Below are 17,337 nucleotides of genomic sequence, written 5' to 3' on the forward strand. Positions count from 1 at the left end.
GGTGGAGGAGGTGGAGGTAGTGGTGGTGGAGGAGGTAGTGGTGGTGGAGGAGGTAGTGGTGGAGGCGGTAGAGGTGCTGGTGAAGGTGGAGGTGGTGGTGGAGGTAGAGGTGGTGGAGGAGGTGGTGGAGGTGGTGGAGGAGGTGGTGGTATAGTACACCTTTAGTCTTAGCAATCGGGAGGCAGAGGCAGTTGGATTTCTGTGACTTCAAGGCCAGCCTGGTCTACAGAGAAGCTTCCAAGACAGTGTGGCCTATACAGAGAAGCCCTGTCTTGAGCCACCCTCCAGCTCCCTCCCCCCCCAAAAAAAAATAAAAGAAAAAGAAGAAAAAAAAACAAGAAAAAAAAAGATTTTGTGTGTGTGTGTGTGCGGGGGGGGCTTAAGGATTGCATTTAGGGTCTTAGACATATTGAGTACATATCATGATTACATTTCTAGCTCAAGGTAGTATCTTTTAATCTTTATTTTTTAATTTATGTGTTTGTCTGCATGTATGTCTGTGTACCATTTGTGTGACTGGTTTTCATGGAGGCCAGAAGGTGGTATTGGATCATCAAGGATTAGAGTTATAAGTAGTTATAAGCCACTAGGTGAGTGCTGGAATCAAATGCTGGCCCTCTGCAGGGAGCAATCTGGGCTCTTAAATGTTGAGCCATTTCTCTAGTCCCAAGATTAGTTTTTTTATTTAGAAACCTATTTTTAAAGTGTTTTTTGGGAGTTAGGGTATCTAATTGATGTGCTAATTGAAAGCACTATTTTCCCTACAATACTGTAGTAAATAATGGAATATGTTTACACACCCATAAGAGAGCATACATACACCTACATACGTGCACATGTGTGCTTGCAGGTACATATGGAGGCCAGATGACAATTTCAGGTGTCATTCTTCATGAATTGTTTACCTTGTTTTAAAGTTTTAACTTTGTTTTTAATTATATTCTCGTGTGTGTGTCAGCATGTGAGTGCAGGTGACAATATAGGCCAGAGATGTTAGATCCCCTGGAGCTAGAATTATAGATTGTTGTTGAGTCACTTGACTTGGCTGCTGAAAACTGAGCTTGGGTCCTCTGGAAGAGCAGCAAGTGCCATCTTTCTAGCCACCTGCCTTGTTTTTTGAGACAGTCTTTTTCAGTGGGACTGGGTGCTTTCAGTTCAGACCAGGGTGGTTAGCTTGTGAGCTCCAGGGATTTGCTTGCCTTGTTATCTTGCCAATGCCAGGATCACAAATGTTTCTGGGAATCAAACTATGTTCTCTTATTGGTAAGGCAGCAGCACTTCATCTACTTAGGAATGTCCCCAAACCATAATTTCCTTTTCTCTTTTGGTTTTGTTTTTGAGACAAGCTCTTGACTGTCTGGAACTCCCAATGTAGACCAAGCTGGCCTCAAACTAAAAGACATCCGCGAGTACTGGATTAAAGGCTTGTGTCATTGCACCTGGCTTATTTTGAAATTTTCAATCATTGTAGAGAACTCTATTATAAAGTTTTTACCTAGGGTCTTTAATTTGTGTGTGTGTCTTGCCTCAGGATCTAATTGCTCAAGTTAGCACGGAGCATATGTAGCTAAGGATGACTGCACTGAATATCCGACCTCTCTGATGAAATTATAGGCCTGTATTACTATATCCAGATAGTTGATAATTTTTAAAACTTTGCCCCATTACTTTAGCATTAATTTTTTTATCAATCTTTGTTTTAAAAATATTTTTTTAATTTTATGTGTATGAATGTTTGCCTGCATGTGTGCTGAGGAGTCTAGCAGTAGCCGTTGGAGCTACTTAGACATGTGGAAGCAACCATGCGGTACCTGAACTTGGGTTCTCTGCAAGAGCTGCAAGATGCTCTTAACCACTGAACCATTTCTCCATCCTGTTTTACCATTAAAAAAAAGATTTATTTTTGTTATTAAAAATTATGTGTACAGGCTGGGCAGTTATGGTGCATACCTTTTGTCTCAGCACTTGGGAGGTAGAGGTAGGCAGATCTCTGTGAGTTTAAGGCCAGTCTGGTCTACAGAATGAGTTCCAGGACAGCTGAGGCTGTACAGAGAAACTTTGTTTTGGGAGAAAAAAGATAGAGAAAAAAGTATATCTAGTGTGGGTATATGCATGTGTGTGCAGCTGCCTGAGGAATCCAGAAGTGTGAACTCCTCTGGAGCTGGAGTTCGGATAGTTGTGAGCTTCCTGATAAGGGTAATGTGGTACAAACTGGTCCTCTGGAGACACAGCACACATTCTTAACCTCTGAGCCGTCTCTCTAGCCTCCATTTTTATTATTATTGATATAAACATCTTTCCCTAAAATTTTCAGCGTTAGGTTGAAAAACATTCTCAAATATATTTGTATGTATACACACAACACATACCACACACACTTTAGATTTTTAAAAGCATTGTGATTGTTGTTATAATGTGTGTGCATCTGTATGAGTGCTTACATGTCCCACAGTGCATGTGAGGAGGTCAAAGGACAACTTTGTGGAGTTTATTCTTGGCTTCTGGAGATCACATTCACATTGTCAGCTTTTCCCTGCTGAGCCATCTCACCAGTCTTATTTAAGATGGGCTATTTATTATTCTGTATTGTACAGGCTGGCCTTGACTTCACTATATTTTTTTAGATTTATTCATTTATTATTATACATAAGTACACTGTAGCTGACTTCAGACGCCAGAAGAGGGCATCAGATCTCATTACTGGTGGTTGTGAGCCACCATGCAGTTGCTGGGATTTGAAGTCAGGACCTTTGAAAGAGCAGTCAGTGCTCTTAACCACTAAGCCATCTCTCCAGCCCTCATAATTGTATCTTGAATTTTTTTCCCCACATTCTTTATATTTTTTAAGTTTTAAATTAGATTTTTTATTTTATGTTATATGTGATTATTTTGCCAGCATGTGTTTCTGAGCACAGATACCCCTGGAACTGGTAACTTAGGGATGGTTGGGAACCACCATGTGAGTGCTGGGAATCAAACCCAGGGCCTCTGAAAGAGTAACTAGTGCTCTCAACCACTAAGCCATCTCCCCAGGCTTGCCTGCCCGCCTTTCTTTTCTTTTCTTTTTTTCTTTTTTCCTTTTTTATTTGTTTCTTTTGTAATTTAAAAGAAAGTATTTTTTCATATAATACATCCAGACTGCAGTTTCTCCTCCATTCTCCCTCCCAGCCCCCTACTCCCATCCACTTTGCTTCCCATGGATATAAACCAAATACACCATATAAAGTTGTGGTAAGACTATGGCTGGATAAGGCAGCCTAATAAGAGGAAAATGGTCCCCAAAGCAGGCAAAGTATTCAGAGACAGCCTCTGCTCCCATTGTTAGGAGCCCCACAAACAAACCATAACATATGCACAGGGCCATGAAGATGCCCTGATTGTAAGTTTAGTCTTTGTGAGCCCCTGTGACCCAGGTCATGATACTGTGGGCTGTTGTCCTGTGGTGTCCTTGAGTCCTCTGGCTCCTACAGTTCTTCCTTTCCCATTTTGATTCTCCCAACTCCACTTAGTGGTTTGCTGTGGGTATCGGCTTCTCCTATCAATTGCTGATGAAGCCGCTCTAATAACAGTTATGCTATCAACCTTTTCATTTTTTAAAATTAACTTTACAGCAGGTCACGGTGGCACTCACCTTTAATCCCAGCACTTGGGAGGCAGAGGCAGGCAGTCTTGGTCTAGAAGCAAGTTTCAGGACTTCCAGGGCTGTTAGGTGGAGAAATCTCTTCTTGAACAAACAATCCAACAATTCCCCTGCCCTGCTGCCAAAAAAGTAGCTTGAGTGTCCTTTTTTCAATCTTCCCAGTCATCATTGTATATTTAGTTGCAATCTGATGCAGAAATTACAGGGCTTGTTTGTCAACTTGGGTTTGTCTGATTTACTTCTGCGAGGTATAAAGAAATAATGTTTTCAGAGCTCTACACTTACAGCTACGAGATGCCATCCTATATCTGGGTATATGCTACATGTCTCTGTTTCATTTGTTTGTTTGCTTTTTGAGATTGGGGGTGTGTTTCATAGGGTCTCATATTGCCAGGGGCATCTTTGTATTTACTCTCTAATAGAAATGACCTTGAAGTGAACCCTCTCTCTCCATTTCTTAAGTGCTGTTACAAGCATACACCAACATACTTGATATTTGCTGTGCTGAGGAACAAGCTCAGGGCTTGGTGCATGCAAGGTAAGCACTCTGTCAGCAGTACACTCTCAGCTCTGGTTCTGTTCTTTGACACCAAGTCTCATACTTACAGGCCAGACTGGCCAGAAATTCACTATTTAGATCAGACTGTGGAAGTCCTGCTTCATATTCCTGAGTACTAATTGAGCCACCAACCTGGCCTCAAATTGTTTTTTGAATGTAAAAGTTGCATACAGACTTTAGCATCTTAACTGTTGGTGTGCATTTGAGTGATGTTAAGTATACTTACATTGTTGGGGCAGTACTCCTCCCATCTTACAGATTAAAACTTGCTGACAACAGATACCTTGTTCTCCTTCCCCAGGCTCTGCCTGGCAACGACCAAGTCTACTCTGCTTCTGCTTGTTTTTTATATCTAGATACTTAAATACAGTAACCCCCTCTATTTCTGGGGGATATTTTTCAAGTTCCCCAATTATCTTAGGTACTTCTCAAAGCCATACCTATATAAGCCTGTGGGGGCCATCCTCGTTCAGACCACCACATTCCATTCCTTGGCCCTCGGAGGCTTTTGTAGCCAGTCATACCATAATGCACAAATGCACTCAGTCCAACTTTGAAAGTTCCCATAGTCTATTGCAATTCCAACACTGTTTAAAAGCCCAAATTCTCTTTTGGGAGTCATGGCAATCTTCTAACTCTAATCCCCTATAAGATCAAAATCAAAATGTACATGACATACTTCCGACATACAGTGGCACAGGATTTAAATTACCTTTCCAAAGAGAGGAAAGGGAGCAGAGTGGACCAAAGCAAGACCAAAACCAGCAGGGCAAATCCATAAATTTGACATCTCCATGTCTCATGTCAAAATGCTGTTAAGATATCCAGCTCCCTTTTGCTAGTTGACTGCAACACACTCCTCTCTATTGGGCTGGTTCCATACTGTAGACTGGTTCTGTTTCGGGAACTATTAAAAAAAACGTTATCATGCCATCTCTCCTGCCCCATCAGTCCGTGGTCCTGCTCTAGTACCGGTACTGGTGGGCCACAACACTATGTCCCGGCAGGGTCCCGCTCAGTGTATTCTCACTGCTGAGCTACTCTTTCCCTGCTCTTAGTTCATCTTGCTTTGATGCAGTGCCCCACACACCCCACTATCAGCCATCTGAATGCCTAATTACCCGGTAGAAACATGTCTCTTAAAGTTTAATTATCCAGTCAGATTTATATAACAGATAAAATCACAATTTATAAGATGCCAATACAATAATTTCAGAGTCAATTGATAAAGACAAAGCTTTAACCCAATTATTCTAACTTTGTGAAAATCTTAGCTACTTGTGGCTGTTTAAAGCCACGTGGGACCAGGATCATCTTCCTGTTTGTCTGCCTCCACGTTAGCTTCTTCCTCCTGGGACCTCTCTGTCTCTCCAACTCCTAGCCCTGCCTCCCTTTTCCTGTCCAGTCACAGGCCTGCCACTGCCCTGATGTGATTGGACAGAAACAAACTCCTTGTATCTTGGTAAAGGCTGTAAAGTGGCCATGTGGTCCTGGCCAAAGCTGCCAAGTTGTGCTGCTTGCTGGAGCTGGAACTTGACCCCCACTTTCAATGACATACATTCAGCTTTCTGTCGATGAGTCTCTTCATTGCTTAAGCTTTCCTTTTTTCCACAAGTTGACAGCTTGGCTTGGGGTGGGGTGATCTTGCCCTGAGGTTACCACCATGCCCTTTGTTAGCATCCAGAGCCTGTGGTGATACATGGGCTGGTCCACAGACCTGTTGCCAGGGCAACAGCCACCATATTCCCAGAATCCGTTGGGCTTACCTCCCACCTTTACCTGCGGCTGCTACGTCACAACCCATATATTATATGGGACAATTCCTCCATCTTGCTCTCCTCTCTTTCCGTGCCACTACCCCTACTCCCTCTCAATTAAACCTCTTACACGTGGAACTGTTTGGGCCTAGTGTGGTACTTCCTGACGCAACCGCCATTCCACTAGCATTAGGTTTGTCTTTAAACTTTTTATTTCCTGGAGCATAAGATTTGACCAACAAAATGTTTCCTGGTATTCCTCTTTTTGTATTTCTCCTTGCCGCAAGTGTTCCGTTTCATTGTAGGTCTGTGTAAGTGATTACTAATAACCACATGACACAGTCAATGCTAGGCTGTCTTCAGATTTCCACTGCCCAGTGCTATTAATCCAAAACACTTCAATTTTAGTGTTAGGCAGATTTTCAAGACAAGAACAAAAAGCAGCCACATTTATAACCAAAATAGCACAAGAATGGTCTTCAGGCTACTTACTAGTATTCTTGCTCCCTGATACTTTTTTAGTGGTCCCCACAGTTGGAGTCATTGTAAGCACTACCACCTTCCATGCTTGTACTCGGATGGCCCAGTAAGCCCCACTCAGCATTCAACCTGGTATTCTAACACAGCGTGATCAGGCCTGCCACAGCAGTACTCCAGTCCCTGGTATCAACTTAATATTTTGGTGTTCTATTATGAAGTGATCAAGGCAAGGCAACTGTTAGGAAAGAGGCTTGCTTACAATTTCAGAGGTGAGTCCACCATTATCAACATGAGGCATGGAGGGTATGTGCTGGAACAGTAGCTGAAAGCTACATCCAGATCAACAGGTGGAGAGTGTCATGGCAGGCCTGATGGGCTTTTGAAACATCAAAGCCCACCCCTCATCAACGTGCTTCCTCCAACAAGGCCATACCTAAATGAACCTATGGGGCCATTATTATTCACACTACCATACCGTGGATGCCTGAAACTGAAGCCCATATAAATTGCTTTTTTTCCCCTCTGTACACTTAGAAGTTTGTTTTGTTGTTTTTGGGTAGTGTCCCAAAAGTCAAGTTTTTGTGATTTAAAACCCTTTGGTAAATAGCTAATCTGAAGTTAAATAGAATGTCTTCATAGTTGTCACTAGTAAGTGTAACTTAATCAGCATTATTCTGTTTTGGGCACTAAGCTAGTAATTATTCACTACCTTAACAACACAGAGTTTTAGGAGGCATATGCCTGTAATTCCAGCATTACTGAGGTAGGAAGATCTTGAATTTAAAGTAAGCTTAGGTTACATAGTAAGATGTTATCTATAAACTGCAATTTTTAGATACTCTCAAATCTTAAAAATCATGAAGTTTGTAGATGTAGTTCTAACTAAAGCACTTGTTTGGGGGGGATGCTGACAAACAGGGCTTCATCACTGAGTTATACTTAGCCCCTGTAATTATTACTTCAAACACTCAATGCTAATTATATCTCACAGTGTTCCTACAAGTGGTTTTCATAAATATTGATAACTTACTTAATTTCATACTATATTAGGTAGCAGATATTTATTAAACAGATGTACAAATGCTAAAATGTTAATTATTGGACATCAGTTTAAAGTTTCATGTTCCTTGCATTTAATTTTTACAAAGAATCTGAAGACCTTTGGGTCTTTTGATAAACACTTGCTGCACTGTAAAGTTGGTCTGTGAGCAAACTGGATGATGCACAGAATTCCAAAATGTACTAGCTTATAATTTTCTATTTCCTAGACTTCACTGGAAATTAAAGGTTACTTAGGGTTAAATATTACTATTACTACTACTGCTGCTGCTGCTGCTGAGATGGAGTCTAGGTAGCAGAAGCTGGTCTTGAGCTCATGTAGCCAACGTGTGTGTGTGTGTGTGTGTGTGTGTGTGTGTGTGTGTGTGTGCGTGTGTGTGTGTGTGTGTGCGCGCGCACGCTTTTTTTTTCTGTTAGGGAACCATTAAATGCAAATAACACTATTACAGAGCCATTAAATAACAATATGAATTTGGGGGGATTGAGAGTGGGGAGATACAGCTAACAGTCAGGGTGGGGCAATCTGTCCAGTTCTTGTAGGGACTCAGGCTATGGTCATCTGAGAGGCTGGGCTGTGGTTGCTTATGCAGGCCTTGCAGCTTGGCCAGCAGCTCCTGGATGATGTCCTTTGTGGGATTTTTGTAGTACTCCAAGAGCCCCTGGATTTGCACCTTTGCTCTTTACTGTCTAGTTCCAGCAGTTCATCAGTGTTGACCTCATCTGGCATATCTGATTCTGCCGTGGTACAGCAGCTACTCCTGGTGTCTCTCCATCTGTTTTTCCACATCCAGCCTGTACAGCAGCTTCCATTGGTTGTACTTGATAGTAACTTGTGCACTTGCTGTTTCTGTAGCCTGGTGGTGCCAACCACCCCCATGCTCCCCTACAACAGCTTGCTCAGCACTCACTTGCCCAGCTACTATGCTGCTATTGCCTTGTGACCCTTGATCTCCCATCTCTAATTTTTAATCCTGTAGTTGTGTGTTGCTGTGTGGGTAGGTGCTCACTGAGGCCAACGCTGTAGGATCCCCTGGAGCTGTACTTAATAGGAGGTTGAGTCATTTAACATGGTAGCTGAGACTCAGAATCGGGTCCTCTTAGAAGAGCAATAATGCTCTTAACCACTGAGCCATCTCTTTAACCCTAACCTGATCCTCTTGATTCTACCTCACAAATTTTGGGGTTTGATTATAGGCATGTGTACCATGTTTAGCCTAAAATTATAATCAATATATTAACATAAAGTTTTACATTTGAGAAAGTAAAGATTTATTATAACTAGGACAATATACTGTATCAAAATTATTATATGGGCCACTGAAACTGGAAAGTCACCTAGTATGTGAGGCTGCTGTACTTAAGAAATCCTAGAAGTAGACTTGAATACCTCTTTGAGGACCACATGGTGTAGTGAAGTGACATGATTTATGATGTTGTGTTTTATGGTGGTGTGTTTTTTGAGACAGGCTTCATGTTGCTTCCTAAGTCCTAGGATTCAGGCATGCGCTTCCATATCTAACTGGTAATTCTATTTTAAAGGGAATGGATATAATTTTGTTGGTAAAATTTTCTGTTGTATTTAGGTACTATTGAATTAATTTCATTTGTCCTGATTAAATATTGACCTAACCAAAATCTTACAAAGAACTGTGAAGCAAAACAGGCTTGTCTCACACTTTCCTATCTTTATAACCTGATTTTTTAAGACTTGTTTTGTTTGTGTGCGTGTGCATTTGTGTGTGAGTGTGTGTGAAGGGGCATATGTGTTGGGGCCAGAGGTCACCCTCAGGTGCTACTCTCAGGAGCTGTTGACCTTGTCTTTATTTTATTTTTTTTTCTTTTTTCCCCTGTCTTGTCTTTTGAGACAGGGTTTCACTGGACCCAAGGCACGGCAACAAGCTCCAGGGATCTACCCGTCTTCTCCTGTCTTTGGATTATACACATACCATCACACCCAGTGTTTTCTGTAAAGCTAGAGATTGAACTCAGCTCTTCATGTTTCTGCAGTTTTAGTTTACTGATGAGTGAGGTATCTCCTCAGTACCTGAAGAGGTAGTATCTGAACACATCTGCTTGAAATAAAAGAAATCTGGATATTATTTTCTAATGACATTTTTTAGACATTTTTTTTCCCCTGTTGTAGGAGGGGACTTCATTTTTGCCTTCTGTTGAGCTCTTTGCTGAAAGGGTAGTTTGGTGCATCCAGAGTACATGGACTACTTCAGCTAACTCTCTTGGGCTTTTCTCTGAGTTTCTTCCAACTCCTTTGCTTGCCTATAGATTATAATACCTTTCCATTTTTGTATTTTTGTGTATAATTTTTAAAAGAATCCCTTCCTACATTTACTTCTTGGCAAAAAGAATTGAAGGGGAACAAAGGAGGGAAAATAGTTAGAGGTCAGAAATGAGTTGATTGAGGGTGCTGGTAAGTTCATGCAGATCAACACTGCCATCATTAAAAGGAATAAACTGAGCTCTCTGAATCAGAGGTAAGCATTAGAAATACACACAAGAGGAACCAGTTGTGACACATGCCAGTAATTCAGCACTGAGAAATCCATGTGTTAAAAGCCAGTTTGAGCTACATGGTGAGTTCCAGGTAAACCTGGGGTACAATACTCAGCTTTAAAAAAACTCAAAATTACAAAAATAAATCCAGAAGTATACCTGGCCTCAAATAGATAGTTGTTGGTAAACATTTCAGTTAGGTTTCAAGTATTTTCCGGGAAACTAATTTGGATGTTTCTGAGCTTAACCCAGGAAGGAATGTGTATTTAAGTATAAGATTGGTGGGCTGGTGAGGTGGCTCAGTGGTTAAGAGCACGGACTGCTCTTCCGAAGGCCCTGAGTTCAAATCCCAGCAACCACATGGTGGTTCACAACCATCTGTAATGGGATCTGATGCACTCTTCTGGACTGTCTGAAGACAGCTACAGTGTACTTACATACAATAAATAAATAAATCTTTAAAAAAAAAAAAGATCAAAATGCTTTAAAAAAAAGTATAAGATTGGTTAACAATACTAGAAATTGTGAGCAAAATCATGAATAGTACTCCTATCTTAAATGGGATCCAAAACCTAGAATCAGACATTTCCTGTTTTTGGATTTTGGAGACAGGGACTCACTATGTAGCCCACTCAGACCCCAGAAGATCTTCCTGCTTCTGCTTGACCTAGTCTGGGGTAATTGGTGTGCTGCCATTCACAGTTCATGTCACTTTGACACTGTCATTACTTCCAGGCGTGATAGGGATTTGTTTGTTTGGTTATTGGTTTGTTTGACAGAGACTTTTATGAATTTTGGACCCTTCTGCCTTCACTTCCCAAGTATGCTAGGATTACTAGTGTAAGCCAGGTACATTTCACCATGCCTAGCATTTGCGTTGCTGGGACTTGAACTCAGGGTTTTGATCATGCTACAGAAGTTCTCTACCAACTGAGCTACGTCCCTAAACTCCCAGACTCTGCTTCTTCACTGATGTGTCTAGTCCTGACCAAAAAAGTGTTAAAACACCAATCTTCATCTCCTCCTTTAACTTTGGTACTTGCTACTTGTTCAGAAGAGTCAGTTTTGAAAACAATTTGAAAGGAATTATAGCCACAGGAAGTACAAAGTCAGTACAGAGGTCTCTTGGATCTTTATCTACTTTTCCCTCACAAATTATTTTTATTTACTTATTTTGTGTAGTCCTGGGGAATCTGCCAGGCATGCCCAGGCAAGCAGTGAGGTATAACCTATGCATTTTGTGTGTGTGTGTGTTTTGGGGGGTGGTAGAGGAGGAGATAGTGGTCATTGATGGATAGAAACTTGCAATATAGCCTAAGTTGTCTTGGAACTATCTTAGATTCTCCTATCTTAGCCTACCATATACTATCATGTCTGGCAGATTTTTTTTTTTTTTTTTAATTTGAGCAGAAGAGAAGATTGAATCCCTTGGGCCTAGCACATAACTCTGCCACTCAGCTGTACCCTTGTCAGAATCTTTCTGTGATAATTAAAGACTAAAGATGGAATGGGTTAGAATGAGTCACCATGTCTAAGTGCTGTGCCACACATGGAGAAGATACTCAGCATACCACCTAGTTCTTAGTGTTTGCAAGCAGTTCTTTGAGAAGAGACTCATGCATCCATTTCACCTTTCAATTGCACCTTGCTCCTTTCCCTCTGCTGAGGTTGCTCCTTGTTGAGCATTGATGTAGGACATAAATGTCTGCTTTAGAAAAACCAAAGCATCCGTGCTTATGGAAAGTTCAGATTATACTTGGATTTAGAAGACTTAAGATTTAGTGCCATGGCACAGAGCAGTATTCTGTTTTCAAATCTTCCAGGGGACTGTGATGAAGATTTTCATTGACTAAACTTGAGAAATTAGATTTTAAAAAGATTGTGATCATGTTGCTGCTTTATTCTTCTAGAGATCAAACAGGCCAGGGTCCTACATAGTATACTCAATCCTTTGCTTATCAACACAGGATCTCACTGTGTGTTCCAGGCTGGCCTCAGCCTTGATACTGCTGGGACTACAAGTGTGTACCACTGCCTAGCTTAGTGCTGCAAGCTAACGTTTTGGTGTTTCTGGTTAATGGCTTTCAAACTTAGGTTTTATTAAAAATATGTAAGTGTCTGTGTGGGGAAGGGGGGGCTCAGGTATCTTGAGACTGACCTTGAATTCCTAATCATCCTCTCAAGAAGAAATACTCATGTCTGGTAATCTATACATACATGAAACATATATTGTAGTTATGAGTATTACTCTGTTTTTAGACACTGATTTTGATTTAAACGTAGTGTGATCTCTGGAACTGCCTTCATAACTAGTGTCTTACTGTCCATGTGAGGTGGCGACATGATGACTAAGATTAGCGAGGATGCGTGATCCTGCTTTTCTTAAAGCGATTTATTTTTCTGGTCCCTTGAGGTAATTTTGTAATTATTTAAGTATCTTGGGGGTCAGGGAGATGTTTCAGTGATTAAGAACACTTACTGCTGTTCCAGAGGACCTGAGTTTGGTTCCTGAAAGCCCATGTTAAGCTGTTTAGAACTTACGCTGTTCCAGCTCCAGGGTATCTGATACCTGCCCTCCTCAGACACCAGCATGCATATGTGCATTGCCTCCACCCTCCAGTTAAAATAAATTTAAACATTTTAAAAAATTCAACCTAGATGTACATAAAGTCTAAAGCTATTTAAATGAAGGAAGATTTATGCCTAATATTTGTTGGTGATTTTGTTGAGAATTACCTGAATCCATGATCTGGGAACTAACTTGTTTGATTTTATACATGCAAAACTAAAATTTACACTTGGTAATAGCTTTGAGAAATTGACTGGGTGTGGTGGGGCATGCCTGTCATCTTAGCATTTCTGAGGCAGAGACAGGAGGATTTTAAGTTTAAGGCCAGCTGGTACTACATAGCAATTTCTAAGCTAGTCTGGAATATCATAGGGAAACATAATTTCAAAAAGTAAACAAAATCATTAAGATTATTGTATCTTAAATTCTCCAGCCTAATTATTTATTAGTTTTTATGAGAGGATCCTATCTTTTTTGTCTGGTTGGGTTTTGTTTTGATACAGGATCTCTCTCTGTAGTCTTGGCTGTCCTAGAACTTGATACATTGATCAGGCAGGCTAGCCTTGAACACACAAAGGTCCTCCTGTCTCTGCCTCCTGATTGCTAAGATTAATGGTATGAGCCACCACAACTGGCCAAAGATTTATTTTTAACAAGTTATCCTGAACTTTTTGGAGAACATTTAAGAGGACAAGAACATTAAAACACATAAATGAGCAAAAAACCCCAAAATTTATTCTTTTCAAAAACTGACATATAGAAGACATTTTCTTCTAATTGATAGGGTTCCACATGATAGCCTGCTGCTGACTATTGGTTTCTCTGTAACTTTGCCTTACAATACTGGCGTTAGCATTGTCTTGTGCTAGATGCTGCCATCTCAGTGGTTTTCAAAATATGCATGCTAACATACACTGAGATACTTGGAATATGAATATGGTTTTGTTTTTATGCAAAGGCAACGAAAACAACAGGATTAACTGAAAGTTTCTTTACTTCAACCAAGTTACATCAAGCCAGTTACATTTCCAGGTTTGAGAAACAGTTCTTATTTTCTGCTCATTCCTTCCTACTGAAGCTGGGTCTATCTATATATGGATACTGGCTATATAACTGGTTTGAAATTGGAATACACTTGAAAATACTGCTTTTCCTTTATTCTTTTCTTTGCTTTTTCTCTTTGAGACAAGAGGCCTTGGCTGTGTTGTATAAGTTGGCTTTCAACTCAGAATCCTTTGTCACACCCTCCTGGGTACTGCCACTGCAGATACTCGGCCCAGCTGAATGTAGTATGTGATTTTAAAAAGTGAAACTCAGGGACACTGAAGGGATGAGTCAGCAGTTAAGAGCACAGATGGCTCTTCTGGAGCTGGGTTCAGTCCCCAGCACCAACATAGCAGATCACAATAGTCTGTAACTCCAGTCCTGGGGATTCTCTTCTGGCTTCTGAAGGCACTGTACTCATGGTATATACAGATGATATTCATGGAGCCAAAATACCAGTATATACAAAGTAATAAAAAACAAACTTTGAAACCATGCAGCTCTATGCCTGTCAGCATTGGAAATAATATGAACATCTGAATTCTGTGCTGTTCAAACTGACCTGGAACCTTAAGTTTTCTTGCCTTAGCCTTGAGTAGAGAGATTATAGACAGGTACCACCACCCTGCCTTTTATTAAGCTTTTGAAAGATGTTATGATCAGAGAAAAATGATTACACCTAATATATGGGTGCATTTACTAGAAAATGTACATGGTTCAATGAGTTTAATGCCACATGGTATTTCATATTAACCTGTCTGATAACAGATCTATTTTAAGTAAAACCAGTTAGTCTGGTATTGTCTAGGGTAACCATTTATTTGGGTTGTTTCTAATTTTCTCTAAAATGTAGAATCAAAAGAAGTGGAGATTTTTGTTACTTTGGAGACAGCAATAGTATATTTTAGATTCTTGTTGTATAGATGCGTATGAAATTGTTTACAGTTAAGATGTTGAGTTACAGATATCAACTCACTAGCCTCCTTTTGTTCTTCCTTTTCCTTCAAAGGTTTGGGCCCCATGGGATCCCTGTGACAGTATTTCCCAAAAGGGAATATAAGGACAAACCGGACGCCATGCAGCTCCAAAGTAACACATTCCAAGAAGGGATAGAAGTCAAGCGGGAAGTGAACGGTGCTGTTCCCGATGACCTGTCTCCAGTCCCTCCTCCTGAGCGCCTGTGGACTTCCAAACCACCTCCTCTCTTCCACGAAGGAGCACCTTATCCTCCCCCCTTGTTTATCAGGGACACATATAACCAATCAATACCTCAGCCACCTCCTCGGAAAATTAAGCGACCCAAACGAAAAATGTACAGGGAAGAACCCACTTCAATAATGAATGCGATTAAGCTACGGCCCAGGCAAGTCCTGTGTGATAAGTGTAAAAACAGTGTTGTTGCAGAAAAGAAGGAAATTAGGAAAGGTAGCAGTGACTCTTCTAGGTATGAAGATAAAAAACGGAGACATGACAGTGTAGCTACTGTGAACAAAAAACTGAAAACTGACCATAAAGTGGATGGGAAAAACCAAAACGAAAGCCAGAGAAGGAACGCTGTGGTGAGGGTTTCCAGTATATCTCACAGCAGAGGCAGAGTAGTAAAGGTTTCTGCTCAGGCAAACACATCAAAAGCTCAGTTAAATACCAAGAAAGTGCTCCAGAGCAAGAACATGGATCACGCAAAAGCTCGGGAAGTATTGAAAATTGCCAAAGAAAAGGCACAGAAGAAGCAGAGTGAAACCTCCACTTCCAAAAACGCACACTCAAAAGTCCATTTCACACGTCGGTATCAGAATCCTAGCTCAGGTTCTCTCCCACCTCGAGTGCGTTTAAAACCACAAAGGTACAGGAACGAAGAAAATGACTCTTCTCTGAAGACGGGACTGGAGAAAATTCGGAGTGGCAAGCTGGCCCCTAAGCCGCAGTCTCGATGCACCTCCACCCGCTCAGCAGGTGAGGCCCCTTCAGAAAAACAGAGTCCCTCAGAAGGCCCTGAAGAGTCTGCCAGTGAGGTTCAGGACACAAGCAGAGTGCATGTGCCTGGTGAGCAGGAGGAACTGCGGATGTTGGGCAAAAAGGGCAGCAAAAGCAGTATATCTGTTTACCTGACCCTAAATCAAGAGAAATCTGACTCTTCCAGTGCTTCAGTATGTAGCATTGATAGCATGGATGATTTGAAATCCTCCAACTCTGAATGTAGCTCTTCTGAGAGCTTTGTATTCCCTCCAGGCTGTATGCATGCACCTTCTGCCTCTTCCACTTCTACTTCTTCCTCTTCAAAGGAAGAGAATAGCCTCCGTAATTCTTTGAAAATGAAAATCTTTTCCAAAAATGTCTCTAAATGTATCACACCAGATGGCAGGACCATATGTGTAGGGGACATTGTTTGGGCCAAGATATATGGCTTCCCATGGTGGCCAGCCCGTATTCTTACCATAACTGTAAGCCGGAAAGATAACGGCCTTTTAGCCCGGCAGGAGGCCCGTATTTCTTGGTTTGCATCTCCAACGACATCTTCCCTTACTCTCTCACAACTCTCCCCCTTTCTAGAAAACTTCCAGTTACGGTTTAATAAGAAGAGAAAGGGTCTGTATCGCAGGGCTATCACAGAGGCGGCTAAGGCTGCCAAGCAGCTGACCCCTGAAGTGCGGGCTCTGTTGACACAATTTGAAACGTGAACATGGACAGTAAGGTAGGCAAGAACCACTGGAGCTGCTGCAGATCCCTGGCTATCTAGGAATCATTTCCACCAGTCAGCTTGGCCCAACCAGAGAGAAATTGCACTCAGTTGGCTTTTTATATGTGATATATAGCCATTTTTAGACTAAGAAGCTTAAAACTGAAACATGCTTCAAATTTTCTCTTAAGTAGGATTTTAGGAGTATTTTCCAGTTTTGAAATCTAAAACCATCCTAAGGCATAGAAGCCATAGCTTCAAATGAAACAATTTTTGCAGGGACTGTTAATTGCCATTTGTAGCTATTGTTTGTGTGTGTATGTATGTATATGTGTGTATGTATGCATGCATATACATACATGCACACACATGTACATACACATGTATAAACTATTGTCTGTCACCGTGTGACATGGGTTGTGTATTTGGGGTTGCATATTAGTAAGGGCTGGGGCTCGGGGATCAGTGGCTAGTCGATGATTACTTGTTTTATCTAGTGAACACTTAGACTTTCTATGCACACAAGGGTATAAAAGTTTGATATTGGGTGTTTGACAAACTGAGATGCTTGCTATGACAAATTGGGATGCTTGCTGTTTAGTTATAGACCAGGCTGTACACATTGCCCAGTATTTGGTATTAAAACTATTAAGACTGGACAGGTTTGGTTCAGCACTCTTGTCCAGTGAGGTCAAGATATTTGGTTGGGAAGTTTAGATAGGTTTTATTTGGGGGTATATAAATAATTGAGTGAAAATTTAGTCAGATTTCTCCTGACTGGCTGTTCCTAAATTCTTAGGACAGACCCTCGCAATTTACACTTTGTGAATTAATGTCATGTGTAATTGTTGCATTTTGGATGTACCTAATTTGGTAGTTTTTCAGAAGCATTTTCCGTTTAAGGTAATCTGTTTGCAGGTCAGAAAATGAGAAATGTAATTGTATAATGCATTGAAATGTAAAAAAAAAAAGCTGTAAATAAAATCAACTAAATCCAAATTATTTGTGTGTGTTTCTCAAAAAGCTTTGAACAGTTTCAAAATA

General features: G+C 41.0%; 1 protein-coding gene across 9 annotated transcripts in view; it reads left to right on the forward strand.

Moving 5' to 3' along the window:
• Pwwp2a (PWWP domain containing 2A) overlaps positions 1–17,337 on the forward strand; it is a 39,947-nt gene that overhangs the window by 9,207 nt on the left and 13,403 nt on the right. For 4 of the 9 annotated variants that reach the window (XM_031354934.1, XM_031354936.1, XM_031354937.1 and 1 more), the window contains one exon: positions 14,626–17,292. In XM_031354934.1, coding sequence (XP_031210794.1) covers positions 14,626–16,294 — 1,669 coding nt within the window. In that variant the 3' untranslated portion in view covers positions 16,295–17,292. Of the gene's footprint in view, positions 1–14,625; positions 17,293–17,337 lie in introns of those variants that run through there. The other 5 variants (XM_031354935.1, XM_031354940.1, XM_031354942.1 and 2 more) reach the window with 2 other exon arrangements.

The sequence above is a fragment of the Mastomys coucha genome, unplaced genomic scaffold, assembly GCF_008632895.1.
Source record: "Mastomys coucha isolate ucsf_1 unplaced genomic scaffold, UCSF_Mcou_1 pScaffold5, whole genome shotgun sequence".
NCBI classification, from domain to species: domain Eukaryota; kingdom Metazoa; phylum Chordata; class Mammalia; order Rodentia; family Muridae; genus Mastomys; species Mastomys coucha.